The 16,951-nt window shown below is 41.2% G+C and overlaps 2 protein-coding genes across 4 annotated transcripts; both read right to left on the bottom strand.

Moving 5' to 3' along the window:
• Window positions 1-254: 254 nt before the first annotated feature.
• Window positions 255-5,706, bottom strand: golga7ba (golgin A7 family, member Ba). Its single transcript, XM_038714111.1, has 6 exons — window positions 5,672-5,706; window positions 3,964-4,054; window positions 2,838-2,963; window positions 1,851-2,003; window positions 1,652-1,753; window positions 255-1,541 (listed from the first exon to the last, which is right to left on the bottom strand). Exons 2-6 carry the CDS (start codon window positions 3,973-3,975, stop codon window positions 1,458-1,460), a joined length of 477 nt encoding a protein of 158 aa, XP_038570039.1. The 5' UTR covers window positions 3,976-4,054; window positions 5,672-5,706; the 3' UTR covers window positions 255-1,457.
• On the bottom strand, window positions 4,934-16,088 carry zfyve27 (zinc finger, FYVE domain containing 27). 3 transcript variants are annotated; one of them, XM_038714094.1, is made up of 14 exons: window positions 15,775-16,088; window positions 14,565-14,796; window positions 14,369-14,439; window positions 14,086-14,272; window positions 12,904-12,999; window positions 11,983-12,095; window positions 11,774-11,892; window positions 9,814-9,885; window positions 9,226-9,246; window positions 8,978-8,998; window positions 7,176-7,317; window positions 6,946-6,992; window positions 6,741-6,822; window positions 4,934-6,591 (listed from the first exon to the last, which is right to left on the bottom strand). In XM_038714094.1, the coding sequence occupies exons 2-14, from the start codon at window positions 14,792-14,794 to the stop codon at window positions 6,521-6,523; spliced, it is 1,272 nt and encodes a 423-aa protein (XP_038570022.1). In that variant the 5' UTR covers window positions 14,795-14,796; window positions 15,775-16,088; the 3' UTR covers window positions 4,934-6,520. The 3 variants fall into 3 exon arrangements, with proteins under 3 accessions (XP_038570022.1, XP_038570023.1, XP_038570024.1); XM_038714095.1 differs by lacking the exon at window positions 9,226-9,246; XM_038714096.1 differs by lacking the exons at window positions 8,978-8,998; window positions 9,226-9,246.
• Between the last annotated feature and the right edge of the window lie 863 nt (window positions 16,089-16,951).

Below are 16,951 nucleotides of genomic sequence, written 5' to 3' on the forward strand. Positions count from 1 at the left end.
ATTATCTGCAGGCATTTGGTCCATTAGTCATATAAAAAAGTTGATTAGTGCAGCTTTGCATTTAGGAGTTCCAGTTGCAGAGCCCTGCTACTGCGCATGGTGAGTTACAAGTTCGCTTTCTGGCTCACCTTAACGGAAAGAGGCCATTATGTTATTTGAAACACCTGTTCTTTTCCTGTTGTGACAGTCAAAATGTCTGCCATAGTAAAAGTGTATTATGTGGATTTCCAGTTTAACAACAAAGAAAGATGAGCTCTGTGCAGCTGTGATGAAACAGCATTTATTTGACACCAGTCATATATACCCCATTGCCATGTGTATCAAACAACAAGCAGTACGAAAGTTTGTTCTTGCACAAAATGTCACCAAAATAAAAGACACATTCACATTTGCGAGCCAGTTTTTTTGGCAGTTAACTGTTCTTTGGAAGTTTGTTCAGAAATCGAGGAAGTGGAGGTGTATTTTAAAACAATGGGTATGATTCAGGAAGACTTTGTGACCCATCCTTTTACTACTGCATTTAATGCACAGTATGTCTTTGCATAATCAAAATTTAGGAAGAGTTTGTCTCACTCATTGAAACCAAGAGATTAGTAGTACTTGTAATGTGTCTGCATTTGTGTGTCTAACAATTAAAATATAGGCTTCATGTGAGAAATATGGAAGATCTGCTACATAATATACATGGATGGGCTAAATGACATTCATCTGCTACCAGACAGCATGATTTACATCGGAGGTGAAGGAGGAAGAGGTTCTTTGTACACTTTATCTGGGTTCTGGGGGGGGTGAAACCTTGTGATGGTCTATTCAAATACTTGTACATCCTACTTACAACTCAAGATAGAGCTACAGAAAACATTTTTTAAAAGCCAATGTCTGGTGTGCAGGGTTGAGGGTGAGGAGTTCAGTCCAAATTTGGTTGATCCGGGTTCGGCTGTGGCTGATCTGGACTACATGGTGCAACTGTGGTGGCTGAGGTATGAGGTTTGGCGTGGCTCGTTGTGGTCTTCACTCCTCCCTCTACACCTCCTTCCTTCTTCCCTCCCTCCCTCCTTTTCTCACCCATCAGATTACACATAGCTGTGGTCACATCAAAGAAGACAGGAAGGAAGGTGATGGTACGATCACACAAAGCAGTACTAGCAAAATGTTTTGAGACATTGCATCCTCCAGTAACATGACACTTTTTTGATGCATGCACATTGCTTTGCAACAAACTACTAAAGTGTGTTTTAAGCGTTCACTGTGGTGGGGGGAGCTTAAACAATGTTAGCACGTGAAGGCCACGTCAGGAGCAACATGCCTCTCTTTGTTAAAAGCCAGCAAATCCTTTGTGTGAGCGTAGCTTTGGGATGCTTGGGTGACGAGTTGGAACAGGAGTAGTGTCATTGTCCTTCGTTCTCCTCCAGGGTTGTGAATGATCAGGGGGATCATTAATGTTAGGAGGTACCCAGTCATCGAGCAGTGCTGCCAGACACAGAGCTGCTCCCTGAGCTGGAGCCACTGGACCCCCGGTCTTCATAGATGGAAATCTCTATCTGGGGGGAGAGTAGTTAGGGACGACAACCTCGCTGTGGAGCGTTAATTAAACAGAAAAGATCAATTCTCTTGCCGTGCGCAAGCACCCAAAAACACTAAGTAAGGATACGACGCGCATTCCCCTTTCGATGGGATCCGTGATGAGCAGCCCTCTTGGAGCATAGATCTTCTCATTCTGCTCCTGAATGTACTTCGCTATCTTCTTCAACACCTGGCACACAGACAGAAGAACAACAAGAAATGGGTGAAACCCCAAACGCTAATCATTGTCCCAGACCTTTCAAATGCATCGAGATCACCGCTCTGACCTTCTCGTAGCGTGTCTCCATGCAGAGGAAGATGAGATATGCTGTAGCGCAAGCCAGGCACCCCTCCAGGTAGGACTGCCCTCCTATCTTTTCTGCCTCTGCGTAGTAGTTATTAAGCGTCTTCACAGTGTCCTCGAACAGTGTCCGCTCAATCTGGAGACGCACGCAGAGTCATGAGTAGCAGGGTTAGGACTGGTCAAGATAATATTTTGGCCTTCATTTGAGAGTGACCGTATAGATACAGACAGGAGACATGGAGAGAGAACGAGAAGGATAACCAGGAACATGTTACATGTATGTGTCTTTACCACTAGGCCACCTGCGTGGTTCTGTTAATGAGGTAATAAATAAAACTAATATTGTTCTGCGTAACGTAACATCAATCCTCTCTACAGTGGTAAAGCAGGTTAAACATTGGAAAACATGCCAATTTGTTTGTCTTTAATAATGAATGAGCAAATATTGAGTCTACTGAGAGTATTCACCAGATGCCTTTTATTTTAAATGTATTCATTTTTAATAGTCTGCTGGCACAACTTGTTTATCTGTATTTTATCACTATGTATTATTCTTGTTTGTTTTATTACTGTATTTATGAAGATGGGAGTTGCTGGGTTGGGGGTAATGACCCAAGAACTGTTTGTGTTCCTGTTGCAATGGAAATCATGACTTAAATATAAATCAATTAAAGAACTCACACACAATTGCTTTGGATTTAGCAACTTGTATCCCTTCCAACATGGAAGAAACAGAAAATAAAACATTTTATAAAAAGAAGAGCCTCCATTACTCTTTTCATCAGCAAATACCTCCCTGTCACACAACTTACTGGTGGCATTAACATAAACAGAAATGAAAGCGTTACAGTAGTTTCTATCGTGTTGCTCTTGAATTCATCATATCATATACCTATTCTATATGTACTAGTACTATGATGGCTACAAATTCACATGCATGTGTGGTTGGAGGCTGCCGGTGTCTCCTCACCCTGCTCTCCAGCTCAGAGGGGAACTTGGTCTGAAACTTGCAGGTGGTCCCTTCGCTGTAGTCTCTCTGGATGAAGACTTTGTTAGCCAGAGATGCACTGTGCCTCAGCTCCTGCAGATTGTGGAACTGAGGGGAATAAATCACACACACACACAGACAAATATAATGAGGTTTGATACAGTTATGTCTTTAATGGATCCCCAGGGAGAGCTCCATCTCTCTGTGCACCTGTTCACTCCTAATGTGTCCAAACACTGGCTGATCCGGAAGTATAGGATGATAGAGGAGAAGCATACAAGGTGTGATCAATCACTATGTGGCTCGGTGTCTGCACTCATTTCTGCCTTGTCTATTGGAGCAGAGCCCAGCATTGATATACTATCTTTTCCACACACACACACTTTTCATTCTGTGGTCTTGCAGGAAACGGGACAACGTTTCACTACAGCTCACAACAGATCGATCGGGCGGAACAAGATGAGGCACGGTGATAAAGCCCACTCAAACTCTTGTAATTTCTAGTGTTTACGCCGAAAATGTCGATTGCATCAAGGGATGTGTTGGGTAAACGTCAGTTTTGTTCAGTTGCATTTATGAAAGCACAGATGGAGGCAAAAGAGGCTGGAAAGGGAGCGAGGAAGGTCAGGGCGGCGTGGCTTCTGTCCATGGTGCTGAACGCCTTTCCTCCGCGCGTGTGTGTGTGGGCACTGTCACCGGATTAACGGGGCGTCTCAACAGACAAAAACAGATCTGCTTTCGCCAAAACAGCTTAACATTGCGGGGAGGACCGCACCGTGATCCGCTGTTTCTGCCCCAGTTTCTGTCCCCATGGAGCAAAGCTGACATTCAAAATGTTTGTTTTTTATCCCTTTATAACGGCAGAACAGCTTACAGGAGGAAAAAGCCTTTGGACGGAGCTGGCATGATAATGTAGGACACTGCCGTCAGTAGTGATTCAAGTGAGCTGCAACTGGATCAGTGTGACACCGTTTAACCGTGTGCAGCCTCACTGCCGTCATTGACAATGTTAACTGCCCCCGCGCTTGTTTCACTTGAACAATAATAAAATTGTGCAGGAAATCGAAAAGTCAGCAGGGTATTTAAACAGATAACGTGCCAGTCTTACCTCTGTCGCCATGTTGCCATCAGCAGCCGTAGGGACGAGTCCCTGCACGCGCTGTAACCGCTTTAGTGGGACACGGGGACGGGTGAAGGAGCTGGGGGTGGGAGAGAGGAGGGGCGGACCAGGGGAGGGGCGAATACACGCATGTTTACATTATAATACATAATAAATTAGTTCAGGGGTAGGAGTACATAACTTTTACTTCTTCCTACTCCTATCCACACATGTAAATAGAGGTGTTGAAGTTTATTGTACTATTTTATATTATTTATTTTACACGTTCGAAATAAAGATAGCAATTAATCAATCAATCAAACATTAATGATGGCGCCAATCTATTAACAAGTATCTCAGGACGCCGGGAACAGTGGGCCAGCATGCACAAAACCAGGACTCTGAGACCAAAACAGCTAAATGGATTTCATCCGTTAATAAATCATTTACTCCTGTGCTTTTCCTACTGTGAGGTGAACAAATGTTTGTTTTTTTCCTGTGAAAAAGGCCAGCTGTGTGGGAGCAAAGAGGGGCCTTAAACCTGAATTAACTGATTTCTTTCCACTACACAGACCAAATGATAAATCTAAGTCCAATATTAACCAACCCATGAGGGAAACACTGTTGCTCTTTAGCTGCTAAATGCTCCACTATGTTCCACAGATAGTCACTAACTTTGTGTTGTTTTAGTGCAGGTAGTGTACAGTGGGTTTATCAGACATTTTTTTTTGCTGAAAACAGCTGCAGTAAATAGTATTTAATTGGTCATTTGTTGCTCAAAAACAGTTTCTCAGATTTTGCTTGAAACTGAAAAACAAAAAAAATTTAGTGGTATTTTATTTTAAACTTTGGTTAAAGTAGTGGTTATTCAGTTGCTTATAAATGTTTTTATTGTGATCTTTGTTTCCATACTACTGAAGCAAAGACTAGCAGAGCCTGTGAGAAATCTCCAACTCAAAAGACCATACCTACCACTTGTGACTTTAAGTTAATCAAACCTTCAGAGTTTATTTCAATAATAGCATAGGTTCATCCATAAAATCAGGGCAATATATACAGAATGAATTATTAAGTCAAATAACTTGCACTTTCTGGACTTTTAAATTAAATAGATATAGTAGTACAGTTTAGAGTAAAACTTGATACATGATTACAATAAAAGCAAACAATTACAATCATCTGTGTCTGAATCTTGATTAAAACTTTACCAACAAGATCCACATCTTGGGTTAAAATGCCTCCACATCAATTCTTTTAAGTCCCGCTTGCAAGAGTGTGAGGCTCTGATGACAATTCCAGCTGGTTGCTCAGTCCATTTAAACAACTTTAAACCAGTTGGGTTGACTTTGATCCAGTTAGAGGAATACCACGGGCTCCAGGGACCTCTAGCAATTTCTTTGACCTGTAGGCTGCTGCTATACTAAAACGCTAATATGACATGTCAACACCAGAAAAATGATTATTACAACCAAAACTGATCCGCAAAACAAATCTGGGATCAAAATGTTCACAAACCCCGTTCACCACCCTCCAGAACACCGTCAATTTGTCAAAAATGTAATATGATTCACCGCAGGCCATGCACTCTCAGTACTGCCATAGAGTTAATTGCTTGATGGCATGTTATATCTATTCCAGTTATGTCATGTAAGCTCTTTTAGTTGGTGGGAACACCATTTAAAAATGTGCCATTTGCTCTCTGAGCCTGTATACTTACCAACTTGAGGAAAATGTGGTTTGCAGTGGCAGTAGACAAACCTAGTAAAACAAGAAAATTAAAAGCAGTGTCCCCAAAAACTTGGACAAACCCAGAACTAATCACATGACATTGTTGACCAGCTGCAGGTCAAAGTTTATTGGAGCAAACAAAATTTCTGAGTTTAGCTAGCCAGCCTGCGCACACTGTGGCAATAGAAGCTAAATGTAGAGCTTGTTTCGGTTGTATGTTATTTTGTTCATCTGAACAAAGCAAATTCACACTGCCAGCCTTTTGATCACTCCATCGCATTCATCCCCGATCTAAAAACCTATAACTAAATGTATACAGTGCCAGCCGCTAATGCTGAGAGTCCTCTCAGAATTACAGTACTGTTAAACTGCAACATGGGGCTGAAAATGTCATGATTCAAGCGGAATCAACAAAGTAAAAGCAAAACCGTAGACAGGCAGCCTATAATCTTGTTTATATTGCCCGACACAACCAGTCCAATTCTGGCCTCCACCCTGCATACTCTGCACCTCCCTCTGCTCAGCAAAGGGAACAGGTCTGTTGATTTTGGTGCCACTCTGCTCTGTAGTTAATCTCATTGATTCAGAAGGTCCAGTTCTTCATTGAGACTTGAAACAGGAAATATTTAACATATTACAGTAGATGTCCCATAAGCAGCATGAGTAGCTAAGGAGGGATATGATATGGGGGTTTCTTGGAGTTAGATATCTTGACAGACAGAAGTGCCTTAACCTGAAAACCAAGGCAAGTAGGGTTTCAGTAACTTGGACTGGGGCTCAGGTATGAACAGTGAATGATCTCCAGCTGGCCACAGGGAGACAAGACTGACATGCCAGCTCACTGTAACTTGATGAGAGAGGAATTACAGGCAGCACAAACAAATACTGTCTCTCTCTGTGCCTCTGGAGCTGGAGAAGAAACAATAAAAAGAGAATGAGATCGTAAGTCAAAGAGCAGATAAGTGAGAGTAATTTAGTCACTGTCATGTAATTTTTATCAATCTGTCTAACAATAAAAATGCTAGAATGATCCAATTTTGTATTTTTTCCCTTCTCACCTGTTGCCCCCATGCAAGATCTCAGCACCTTGAAAGAACAGCATCGGGAACAGAAGCTGTTGCCACAGTTACTGCAGCTCCTCTGTAACATAAAGAGACACTGTGTTGAAGCTTGCGCAAATAAAACAATAAGACAAAATTAAATATGACGATGGCGTGATGCCTAAATATATCCCCAGTTCTTGTCACAAGTTTTCAGTCTCACCCTTTTCTTCAGCACTGAGAAGACAGCATTGCAGCTAGAACAGTTGCCTTTGGAGAATAAGACAGATAAGAGAGATAAATAGTATTATGAAATAAAGTATAGAAAAAAATATCAGATACAATGCATCCGTTCACAGATAAGATATGAGACTAACGTCAGAAAGATTCTCCTTTCATCACTGAGGTATAACAAGACGAAACAAAGCAGTGGATGAGTCAGAGCAGACTGACCTGTGCTGGTGGTGGGGTAGCGTTTACGCAGTTTCTCTGTCAGTTTGGACACTTTGCTGCGTATTGGTTCATTGCGGCTCAAGAGACCATTTTCGGAGATGGTGTCATACTCGGGAGCTCCAAGAGGCCCGTCATCATCCTCCTGAGGGAGAGGGAGGACGAGAGAGGAGGGGCAGTTACATACTGTGTAAGCTACAGTAACCGGAGTTAGTCTTTTGGAGTATGAGAACCTGCCAAGACACAGAGCCAAACTCAGCAGTCGGGCTAAAATGCATTGTGAGGATTTCAGCCAATTATACCAATAGATGTTTGGCAAATAATTCAAGCATGATGATGTCAACTACTAGGGAGACAAATGCAATTCCTGCATTTACAGAAAAAATAAGTACAGTATGCATGCTTGTACAGCTGGACTTAATCTATGTGCCAAACATAAGGAAACCAAACCCCTTAAAAAGCTGAGCGCTGCATCATTATATCCACGTAATGCTATATGTATAAAAAAATAAAAAAATAAATAAAAAGCCATTTGGTGGAAATGTCATTTGATTATTGGTCATACAGTCGGCAGATAAAAAGACAACAAACATCTCCAAATTTCTACCTAGATACAGTACCTGTCAGGTTCTGTTCATGTTGGTGTTGGTCTGGAGCGCATATCAGCGGACTTTACGCACGCATACAAATGTCTTGTAAGACACTGGGTAATAAATGATTTACAAAAGCAGGCATTTTGAGGGAGAAGCACTACCATCAGATGGTCTTATCACAGATCACACCATATTTTGTTTGCATTTGTAAAGTGGACCAGTAAAATAAGAGGGCCACAATTGCAAACATCCCAAAATCACAAAGTTGGCCCCTGCAAATAGGTGGTAAATGGTAAATGATACATAATCGATATGTATCTCCTTGAATGAATGAATTACTTCATACATGGCCCTACACGCTACATACATGAATAGTTTAATATATCAGTAGGTGCTTCCCTTTCATCAAGAATAAATATTACTTATAATTGTTTTATATTTATGTTGTATTAGTTGTTACTGTACTTTTATAGTGTCTTTTCCATTTTTTTGTTCTTGACTGTTACAGTACTTTGTCTTTATTTTTATTTCCTCTTAATATGTTTATTGTATGTAAGTGAAAACCTACTTGGTAATAAAACATATTCTGATCAATATGAAATATTATAAATAACCCCCCCCCCCCCAAACTAAATAAGGCTGGTGTGGACCTGCCCTAATACTCATCAAAAGGTCTATTCCCCACTCAACAACCTAACCTAATCCACTGAAAGGCACAACTAGACAAGAGGACAAACAAGAAGAAAAAGATATTTCTTGCCAAAGAAAACCATCCAGCCTAAACAAACAGGGCTTTAGGGAACAAGATAACATGTTTCTGCTTCCTGTGTGTTGGACAGCAGATCTACAGCTACACTAAAAAGCCAATATCTGCCAATCAGAAACTCTAAAATATAAATGATATCATGCTGCAACTCTTTCGCATATCACACATTCTAATTAAATAAAGAAATGCAAAACGCTCATAATATGCTTTCAATCAAAAGACACAGACACCACAAAACATTAATGAGTTCATCTTGCAGAAATGGTTTGAGGAAGGAAAAGCTGATCTCACAAATGTAATATGACTCGTAAACAATTGTCATGCAGACTAGAAATGAATTAGCACTGCATGATGGGATTATTATTATTATCACTATCACATAACATGTGCCAAGGGAACAAGCACATGATGATGGATGGATGGGAGGTGCAGGGAAATCCACTTACCACTAAGACCAAAGGCGTTTCCTAATCAGGAAGCAGAACAGCACAGGACAACAACATTACCCACAAACACTGATATTTAGTGTGAGTACACAGGAATATACCCAAAACCATGTTTCAAACGGCAAAAACCATGACAAAAACCAACTACACCATGAGGTCCCTGTTCATGTGTCAAGTAGTTCTATATTTAAGTGTTAACGGGGTGGCAGTGCACTAGCCTCTTCTAAACAGAGGGGGGCAACACTCACCTGCAAGGACATTGAATGCTCCTGAGTTCAGCAGAGAAAAGACAGGAAGTAACGGGACATACATCATGAGACAAAGGTGTTTCACACAATGTAGGCTAGCTCCAACTATTGTCATTCAAATATGTAATGTCATTTATTAAACAGTGGCTTCAGAACATATTCAAACCCTGTCACAAACTTTATTCTGCAATAGATTTAATTTAAATCTGTGAAATCTCTCATTTATATTAGCATTTGAGTCCTTGTTATGGCACTCCACATTTAGCTCAGGCACATTCTGTGTGCTTTAATTATCCTTGAAGTGCCTCTAAACCTTGACTGAAGTCTACCTGTGACAATTAATTGTCACTTTACTTTCCAAAACACACTGTACTTAAAGCCAAATGTGGTTGAACACCTTTTAACATTTGTTACCTGTCAAAGTGACAGCACACCCTGGCCCTAAAATTGTACCAGGCTGCTGCTTCTTTTTATCCTGGTGTCTTTTATAATCTTTTTCTAAAACTGTCTTTACTTCAACCATCAAATCTGACATCATTAGAAAGACGTAAAGGTAAAAATATAAGTTAAGCAAGTGATCAGATCTACCTCAATGGCATCTTTGAATTCATCATCAGGCTCTGCCTCCTCAGCTTCCTCCACACTGCCAGGAGACAGGTCCTGTCATCAAACACACACAGACACAAATTAATATATAAATACTGGGCTGAAAAGTACCCAATTTAAACTGTGGGATGATATATTCTCGAACCTTGATCACCTTGATTATTTTGATCAGTCAAGATTCACTGTTGCCTTGTCATGGATGGATCGAGAAAACCTGTGCATGGATTTGCATTACTCATACTGGACAAATACATAAGCAGCTTACAGCCATGGTTGGTTTTATTGTAATTCACAAACACTAAATCCTTCAGTATTCAAACCCCCATGCCAGGGGCGTTGCTAGACATAAAGCTCAACTGGGGCACAAACCCACTCATTCCCCATGTAAATTTTTGATTTTGATTTATTTTTGTTTGAAGAGTATGAAATGTGTTAGTATGTGCCTCACCAGCCTCCCTTGCATAGCCCCTTAATATTGTCATGTCAGAAAGGCCACCTAATGGAAAATTCTGGTACCACCTAAGAAAAATTCTGCTATGGCGCCGTCCTACCTGACTTGTGAGCCATGTAAACAATTTGCCATTGCTGCACAGTCACACCTGACACTGCATTCCTCTCACTACTGCCTCTCCTTTAAAACAGTCCGTCTATGTAATAAGCCTGAATGGAAACCTCTTCTAGAAAATACCACTGCTGATTTAAATGGACCTCTGCGCACTAACTCAATCCTCCATTGGGTCTGAGCTGCTTGTATCTGATGCTGCCTGCAGACATCTGGCTGTGCTTTTTACTGGCTGAGGCTGCCTGTATTTCACCTGGGTCTGTGTAACCCGCTAAAAACGTCTGGACTGGGTCTGTGCTACTACTGGATTTGGATCAGCTGTGCTTGTACTGGCTTATGATCCAGCATCTACTCTACTGACAAACCTCAGCATAGCCCCTATAAATCATAAATATCAATACTTGCAAGATAATATTGTTATCAGCTGCATCAGGCCCATTCAAACTGGCTCCCCAGGTTTCCTTTAATACGTTTTCAAAAGGAAAATACTATTTATACTATGACATGACTATGTGATGTTTATTATGTACAGAAAAATGTAGGCTAAATCCATATTTTCCAGTCTGCCCTGCTAATCAAACTTTTAATAGTCAATGTGAATCCACTGCTTTCCATCTTGCATTAGTCCTGAGTTGCTGAATTAAACTTTCACTGAGAGACAGATAATTATTGTCTCATTTTAAAATGATGTGTGCCTATGAGGAGTGCCATTCCATCTGTGTCTAGACTGGTCCCACTAATGTTGCTGCTGGAGGGATATAACGCAATAACATCCGGCTGCAGACTGTAGCACCGCTCAGCCGGATGCGCAAGTTTCATTTCGTGCACGCGCACATGAGCGCTTGTTCACACGTGACGTAGTTGTCTTTTCAGTGCTGCAGTTTATAAATATCATTGCATGTCGGCTGCTCAGCTGGGTTTGCAAGACAGAGAGAGATTCACTGCAGCTACACATGCTGCTCACATCAGACTCTTAGAGGAGAGAACACAAGTTTACCTGACTGCTGTTCTAGAAAGTCATTCTCATTGAGCCATTTTCTCTTCTTGTGCCCAGAAGGATAGTTCCTCTTAGTCTTCTCATCAATGTTGTAAACAGTCGCTTTCAACACTGACTCGTTTTTTGCGGCATTTCATATTGTAACAAAGTGCCTTTTCGCATCAACCAGTAGTTTTATTTTGAAAGAGTACCCGGACATTGCAGATGCAGCCAATTGTTGCTACCTTGACCGCGGAGCCCTACACGTCCAAAAACGACACCAAGATGTCTTAACAATTTCACTGGGGCACAGCACATGGATACAGGGGCACGTGCCCCAGTAAAAAGGGTCTAGCGACGCCTATGCCCCATGCACTACTCTCCACAGTGCTCCTTCCTCTCACCTCCAGACTAGTTGGTGTAGGGGTCCTGTCCAACAAGTTGCCCTGTTCCTGCACTTCACATGCCCCCTCTGAGGTCTGGGCCTGACCCATGTAGGACAGCTTTCTGAGGTCCAACAAAACTGCAACCACAGGAGAAACAACACTTCACTTTGGCTCAACTTTCCTAAAGGACAGTTAGTGTTTGCTTCTTCCAAACAGAATGAACTAACCTCTGCAGAAGTCTCTGTTCCACAGGAAGATGACGCTGTTGAGACCGGCGAACACCCAGCCCACAGGAGCGACGTAGAGCAGACACGCCAATATTAACATCCCTGCATAGAACCTGGAGAGAGATATTACAAAAAGAATAAGTTAAGAATAGAAACCACTATACAAGTGATTGATTAGCCAGTACATTCTTATAATGAGTAGCATGGACATTTCAAGTAATATTGACCTCGGATTGAAAAGTTTTCTGTCCAAATAAACTACAGAGCATGTGGATATTTATCCAAGTATTTAACTAAAACTAGAATACTCCATGTCTCTAATGAATTATAATTATACAGACTATGACCTTATTTGGTCATTTAAATGTAATTTACATTTACATTACATTTATTCATTTAGCTGACGCTTTTATCCAAAGCGACTTACAATTGCTATATATGTCAGAGGTGCCACTAGGGGTTAAGTCTCTTGCTCAGGGACACATTGGTGGATGGGTCACAGTGGGGAATTGAACCCGAGTCTCTCACGCCAAAGGCATGTATGTGTCTTATCCATTGCGTCATCACCACATTGCTTACCAGTATTAGTAAGTCAATGTAAATGTGACTACTGACAACATCAGCTCAGCAATAAAGAATAACCGATATGTTGTGAAGTAGTAACTAACAATACCTTGGCTGTGTGTGTGTGTTTGTGTGTGTTTCATGTTTTTATATCCCGGTGGGGACTTTAACCTGAAAACACACCAACCAATGTGGACATAAATTTTGGACCCCACGGGTAGAGACTGTTTTGGGGGTTAAGACTTGGTTTTAGGGGTCAGGTTACCAATGGGTTAAGGTTAATAGGGTTAATGTCAATGAGATGTCCCCAAGGGGGTAGTGGTCCAAACACGTGCATGCCTGATTGTGTATGCAGACCTTGACGACTTGGTGTGATTGTCCCAGTATAGGACCTCGTAAATAGCTTCTGCAGACAGGCAGGCAGAGGACAGCATGTCATCCAGCTGCTTCAACCTGGTGAAAACAACAAAACATGAGCACACCCACAAACACTAAAAGAACAAAGACCATGTTCAAATGTTACGCATACATATGACCTGTGGGTACAAGCCACAGTTTGTAAACCTATTCCAAAAAGGAAGATTTTCATTATCTGTTAGTCTCTTAATACTTTCTAATTAAATCATAAAATATGTATTTATTTGTATATAAATCATTTTATTATGGTAAAAATAAAGAAAACTAGCAATTGTACCTGTGGCATTTGTGAGCGTTTGTGAGCTGTAGGGCAATGTTTTGATGATAGGGGACCAAAACAAGTTGTGCTGTTTTCATTTTTTAAGACAGCTTTGCACATGTTTAATGAAGTAGGAAATTAATTAAACAACAATACAAAAACAAGCTCAGGCCTCTAGGATATACATTAATATATGTTTAGGTGAGAAAACAGTGAATGTGAAGAAACTCCATAGAGTACCTTAAGAGTAGCATTTGGGAAGCTGTAACCAACACATGTTTACAAAAGTAACTGTGACGTATACAAAGTGGAGTGGTGTGAACTCAACAAATCTTTTCAAGCAGATTTTGTTTCAGGTCTGGCTTCAATGCAGAAACACCCAAAGACAAGTGCAACCGCACAAGCTCTCATTGCCTATCCACACACACACACACACACACACACACACACACACACACACACACACACACACGCATCAGTCAATTAATAGAATAGGTGATCAACAGAAGATAAATTAGAAACTATTTTGATAATATATTAATTGTTTTAGTACATTTTAAAAGAAAATTACTATTTCATTACCAAGTTCCAGCTTGTCAAATGTGATGAAGTGTTGTTTTTTTGTTTTTTTTTTACATGGTAGTAAAATGTTTTTTTGGCTTTGGACTGTTGGTCGGACAAAACATTACACTTATGGACATCACCGCTTCAGAAAGATTTAACTGGTATTTATTTATTTTTTACTAAGTTCTGACATTTTATAGCCTTAACAATGAATCGAGAAAATAATCAGAAGATTAACTGATAATGAAAATAACCTGCCCTGCAGCACATAACCCCATCCCCTGCAGTGTATGTCTTACAGTTGTTTGACTTCCAGCATGGCCTCCTGTTTGGTGAGATGCACCGTCTGCCAGTCTCGGCGGTACACAGCGTGGTAGCGCCTCCTCTGGAGCTCAGCGTCTGAGGCTCTGCCCCCACACCTGTCCTGCAGGTAACCCAGGGCAGCAGGCGCCGTCAGTGCCACTACACCCACAGTGAACCAGCCCACTGATACCAGAGAAGCAGACATAAAGTTCATCAATTATTCACGAGGCTTTTCAAACATCAAACAAAAGCCGGATCAATATTAATGCTTCATCTTACCTTCATTAACAGTGCAGAAGAAGATATTGAGGAATACACAGACAAGCAGAGAGCACACGGGCATCTTCCATCTGAGGGATGAAAAAAATAGATGACACTGAATACTAAATATGGCTTCCTGCCATTACTACTTAAGGCCAAAAGCACTTACATGACATGATGCTCAAACAGCCCACAAACAAACACACATACGCACCCGAGCAGGAAGCGCGTCAGCTCCACTGCATCTGCAACCGGTTCTATAAGCAGAGCCATTCTCTTATAGGACACAACCATGTTGAAGAGGTCAAAGTTTGGTGTACTCCGCGGGCTCCCCAACTCAGAGGCATCCGGCGACCCGGGGGTCTCTTTAGATAACGTGTGTACTAGCTCTCCCCCCTCCCCTGCACCCTGTGAGGGGTCCTGGGACACGCCGTGCGTCGTCATTCCTGTACAGAGTGAAGAAAAGAAAGCAGGCAGGATTCAGAAGGTGAATTATAAGGCGAAAATCTCATCTTGACTTGCTAATGGTAAAGCCCCCTAAAGGTGATAATCTGAAATAATAAGACCTGCCTTAGAAGTGTCAAAATCTACAGTGCTGAAACAGTGCAAAACATTTTCCATTAGGATTTATAAAGCATGTGTTTATCAGTCTGTGTTGTTTACAATGCTGTAGATACACACTGTATTTTACTGACATCTTACTTACATTTTACTTGAGTGTGCAAAATTGAAATAAAGTGGAAAAACCACACCCACCAGCACATACCTGCATTGTACTGGTGAGGTTTTCCTAGAGCACACTTCTGACCACACCCAACAGAGGTGCAACACAGAAGTGGACAATGTCTAATGCTATTCTTGGTACTGTAAATTATCATGCATTTTTGGAGTATAATCATCATAATTATGCTTACAGTCACATACATATAAAGAACTTACTGATGTAGAGCTTACTTGAAGCTCTACATCCTCAAAAGTAATCTTAAAACAAAGTTATCCTTACAATTATGTGTGAAAGCTCCTGGAAGCGTCACTGAATTAGCAAGAGATTAGTATGGTGTACTTGTCATGTTATGTTACTGTCAACATGATCTTTTCTAAGTGATCACACTAACAGGTAACGTTACTTAACGCTGTCTTCAAAAAGCTACTTCAACTTACTCGAGTACTTTGTTCTGAACACAAGCAACCCTAACCTGTAACTACATGAGGGGTTTTCTGAGTGCACTCTATCCCTCTCCATCCTCCTTTTGCAATAATAAATCATTCATCATTCACCGTGAACACGCAAAGGACCACCTCAGCAGCATCACCCTAAATCGGCGCGGTGTTGTGGCCTGTGAGACGCTGTCAAACAGGAGAGTAACAGAAAGACACTATAGATTTATTATCGAGACAGCCGCCCAGCTAATTGTATAACTTACCCCGAGCTGAGTGTCCAACAACAGCCAACTTGTGAAGCAGCAGCAGCGCCGAAGAGAGTTCAGGCGTAACTAGCGAGTCCCACCGACATCGTCAGTCTGGAGGAAGGAAGAGCCTCCAAATGCACCCGGCCCGGTCAACATAGCAGCTGCCTGCCCTCCTACATGAGCATCCACCTGTCAAAGCGAGACCGTTTATAAAACTAAGCAGTTGTCTGCGGAGAAACGCTACGAGTAAACCAGTTTTGTTTGTCCCAGCTAACTGCGTTAGCTCCGTGCTTATCTGACAACGTCCGCTTCCTCATTTAATCCAGGCCGAACAATGGATCACGGAGAAGGAGCTGGTGTCCGATACAACCGATCACAGAGCAGGGCGGTAGGATGCAGAGCGGAACTGACTGAGTAAGCTCATTTTAGTGTTACTATGTTGAAAAATAAACCCAAACGCTTTATGTAAGTCTACTTATAATAATAAAGAAAAGGTTTGTGTGTTTTTTTCAAGTATAATAATAAGGATGACCTTGTTTTCAAAAGAAAGGCTATTATATTTCATATTCCAGAATCAATATATATGCAAATACTTTTGTTAACACTTTACAAAACGGTAGCAAAAAAATTGTGAATAGTTACTAAGGAAGAGTCAGGAACAGATCAGGAATTGGTAGCCTAATTAATGAAGCGTTAACAAGTAGGCTAGTAGGTCTAATGATTAGGCAACTCGCACCATAAAGTAATACATTATAGTCGTCCCTCATTAGTCCATGATTACCTGATCACCCATTACTAAACCCTTTTGTGCCCTGCTCAAATAAAGTACCCAATAAAAGAGCTTCAACACAAATGTTAAGTAGTGGTCAGATAATCATGAACTACTCAGTATAGCATAGTTTTGTGCCTCTCAGTGGCTGCAGAGTTCATTTGGAACCACTAAAGAAAGCGGTCATTATGATTCACAGATACATGAACTAACCATCTATTGATTCATTAATATAGTCTCTCTCAACAGTGTTGTCACGTCAGGAGGAATTTAGACATTTTAAAAAGCACACCCACATTACTTCAGAGGACATTACACTGACTTATTTCATTTCCTGAAGACTTCCCTTCAGCCTATAACCACTAGCCTACTTGCTTAACCTTTAGCCTACCTAATCTTAACCACTGGTCTTACATTGCTAAC

The sequence above is a fragment of the Micropterus salmoides genome, unplaced genomic scaffold, assembly GCF_014851395.1.
Source record: "Micropterus salmoides isolate LMB-PRFRI ecotype aquatic unplaced genomic scaffold, ASM1485139v1 Ms_hic_scaffold_12, whole genome shotgun sequence".
Taxonomy (NCBI): domain Eukaryota; kingdom Metazoa; phylum Chordata; class Actinopteri; order Centrarchiformes; family Centrarchidae; genus Micropterus; species Micropterus salmoides.

Coding starts and splice junctions, on each gene's coding strand:
- golga7ba (XM_038714111.1), bottom strand. Junction 2,004..2,837: donor CCTCTGAGCTGGAGAGCAGG/GTGAGGAGACAC, acceptor GTGCGTCTCCAG/ATTGAGCGGACACTGTTCGA. Junction 1,754..1,850: donor TGGAGACACGCTACGAGAAG/GTCAGAGCGGTG, acceptor TCTGTGTGCCAG/GTGTTGAAGAAGATAGCGAA.
- zfyve27 (XM_038714094.1), bottom strand. CDS start 14,794: ATGACGACGCACGGCGTGTCCCAGGACCCCTCACAGGGTGCAGGGGAG. Junction 14,440..14,564: donor CTGACGCGCTTCCTGCTCGG/GTGCGTATGTGT, acceptor TTCATCCCTCAG/ATGGAAGATGCCCGTGTGCT. Junction 12,096..12,903: donor AATCACACCAAGTCGTCAAG/GTCTGCATACAC, acceptor ATCTCTCTCCAG/GTTCTATGCAGGGATGTTAA.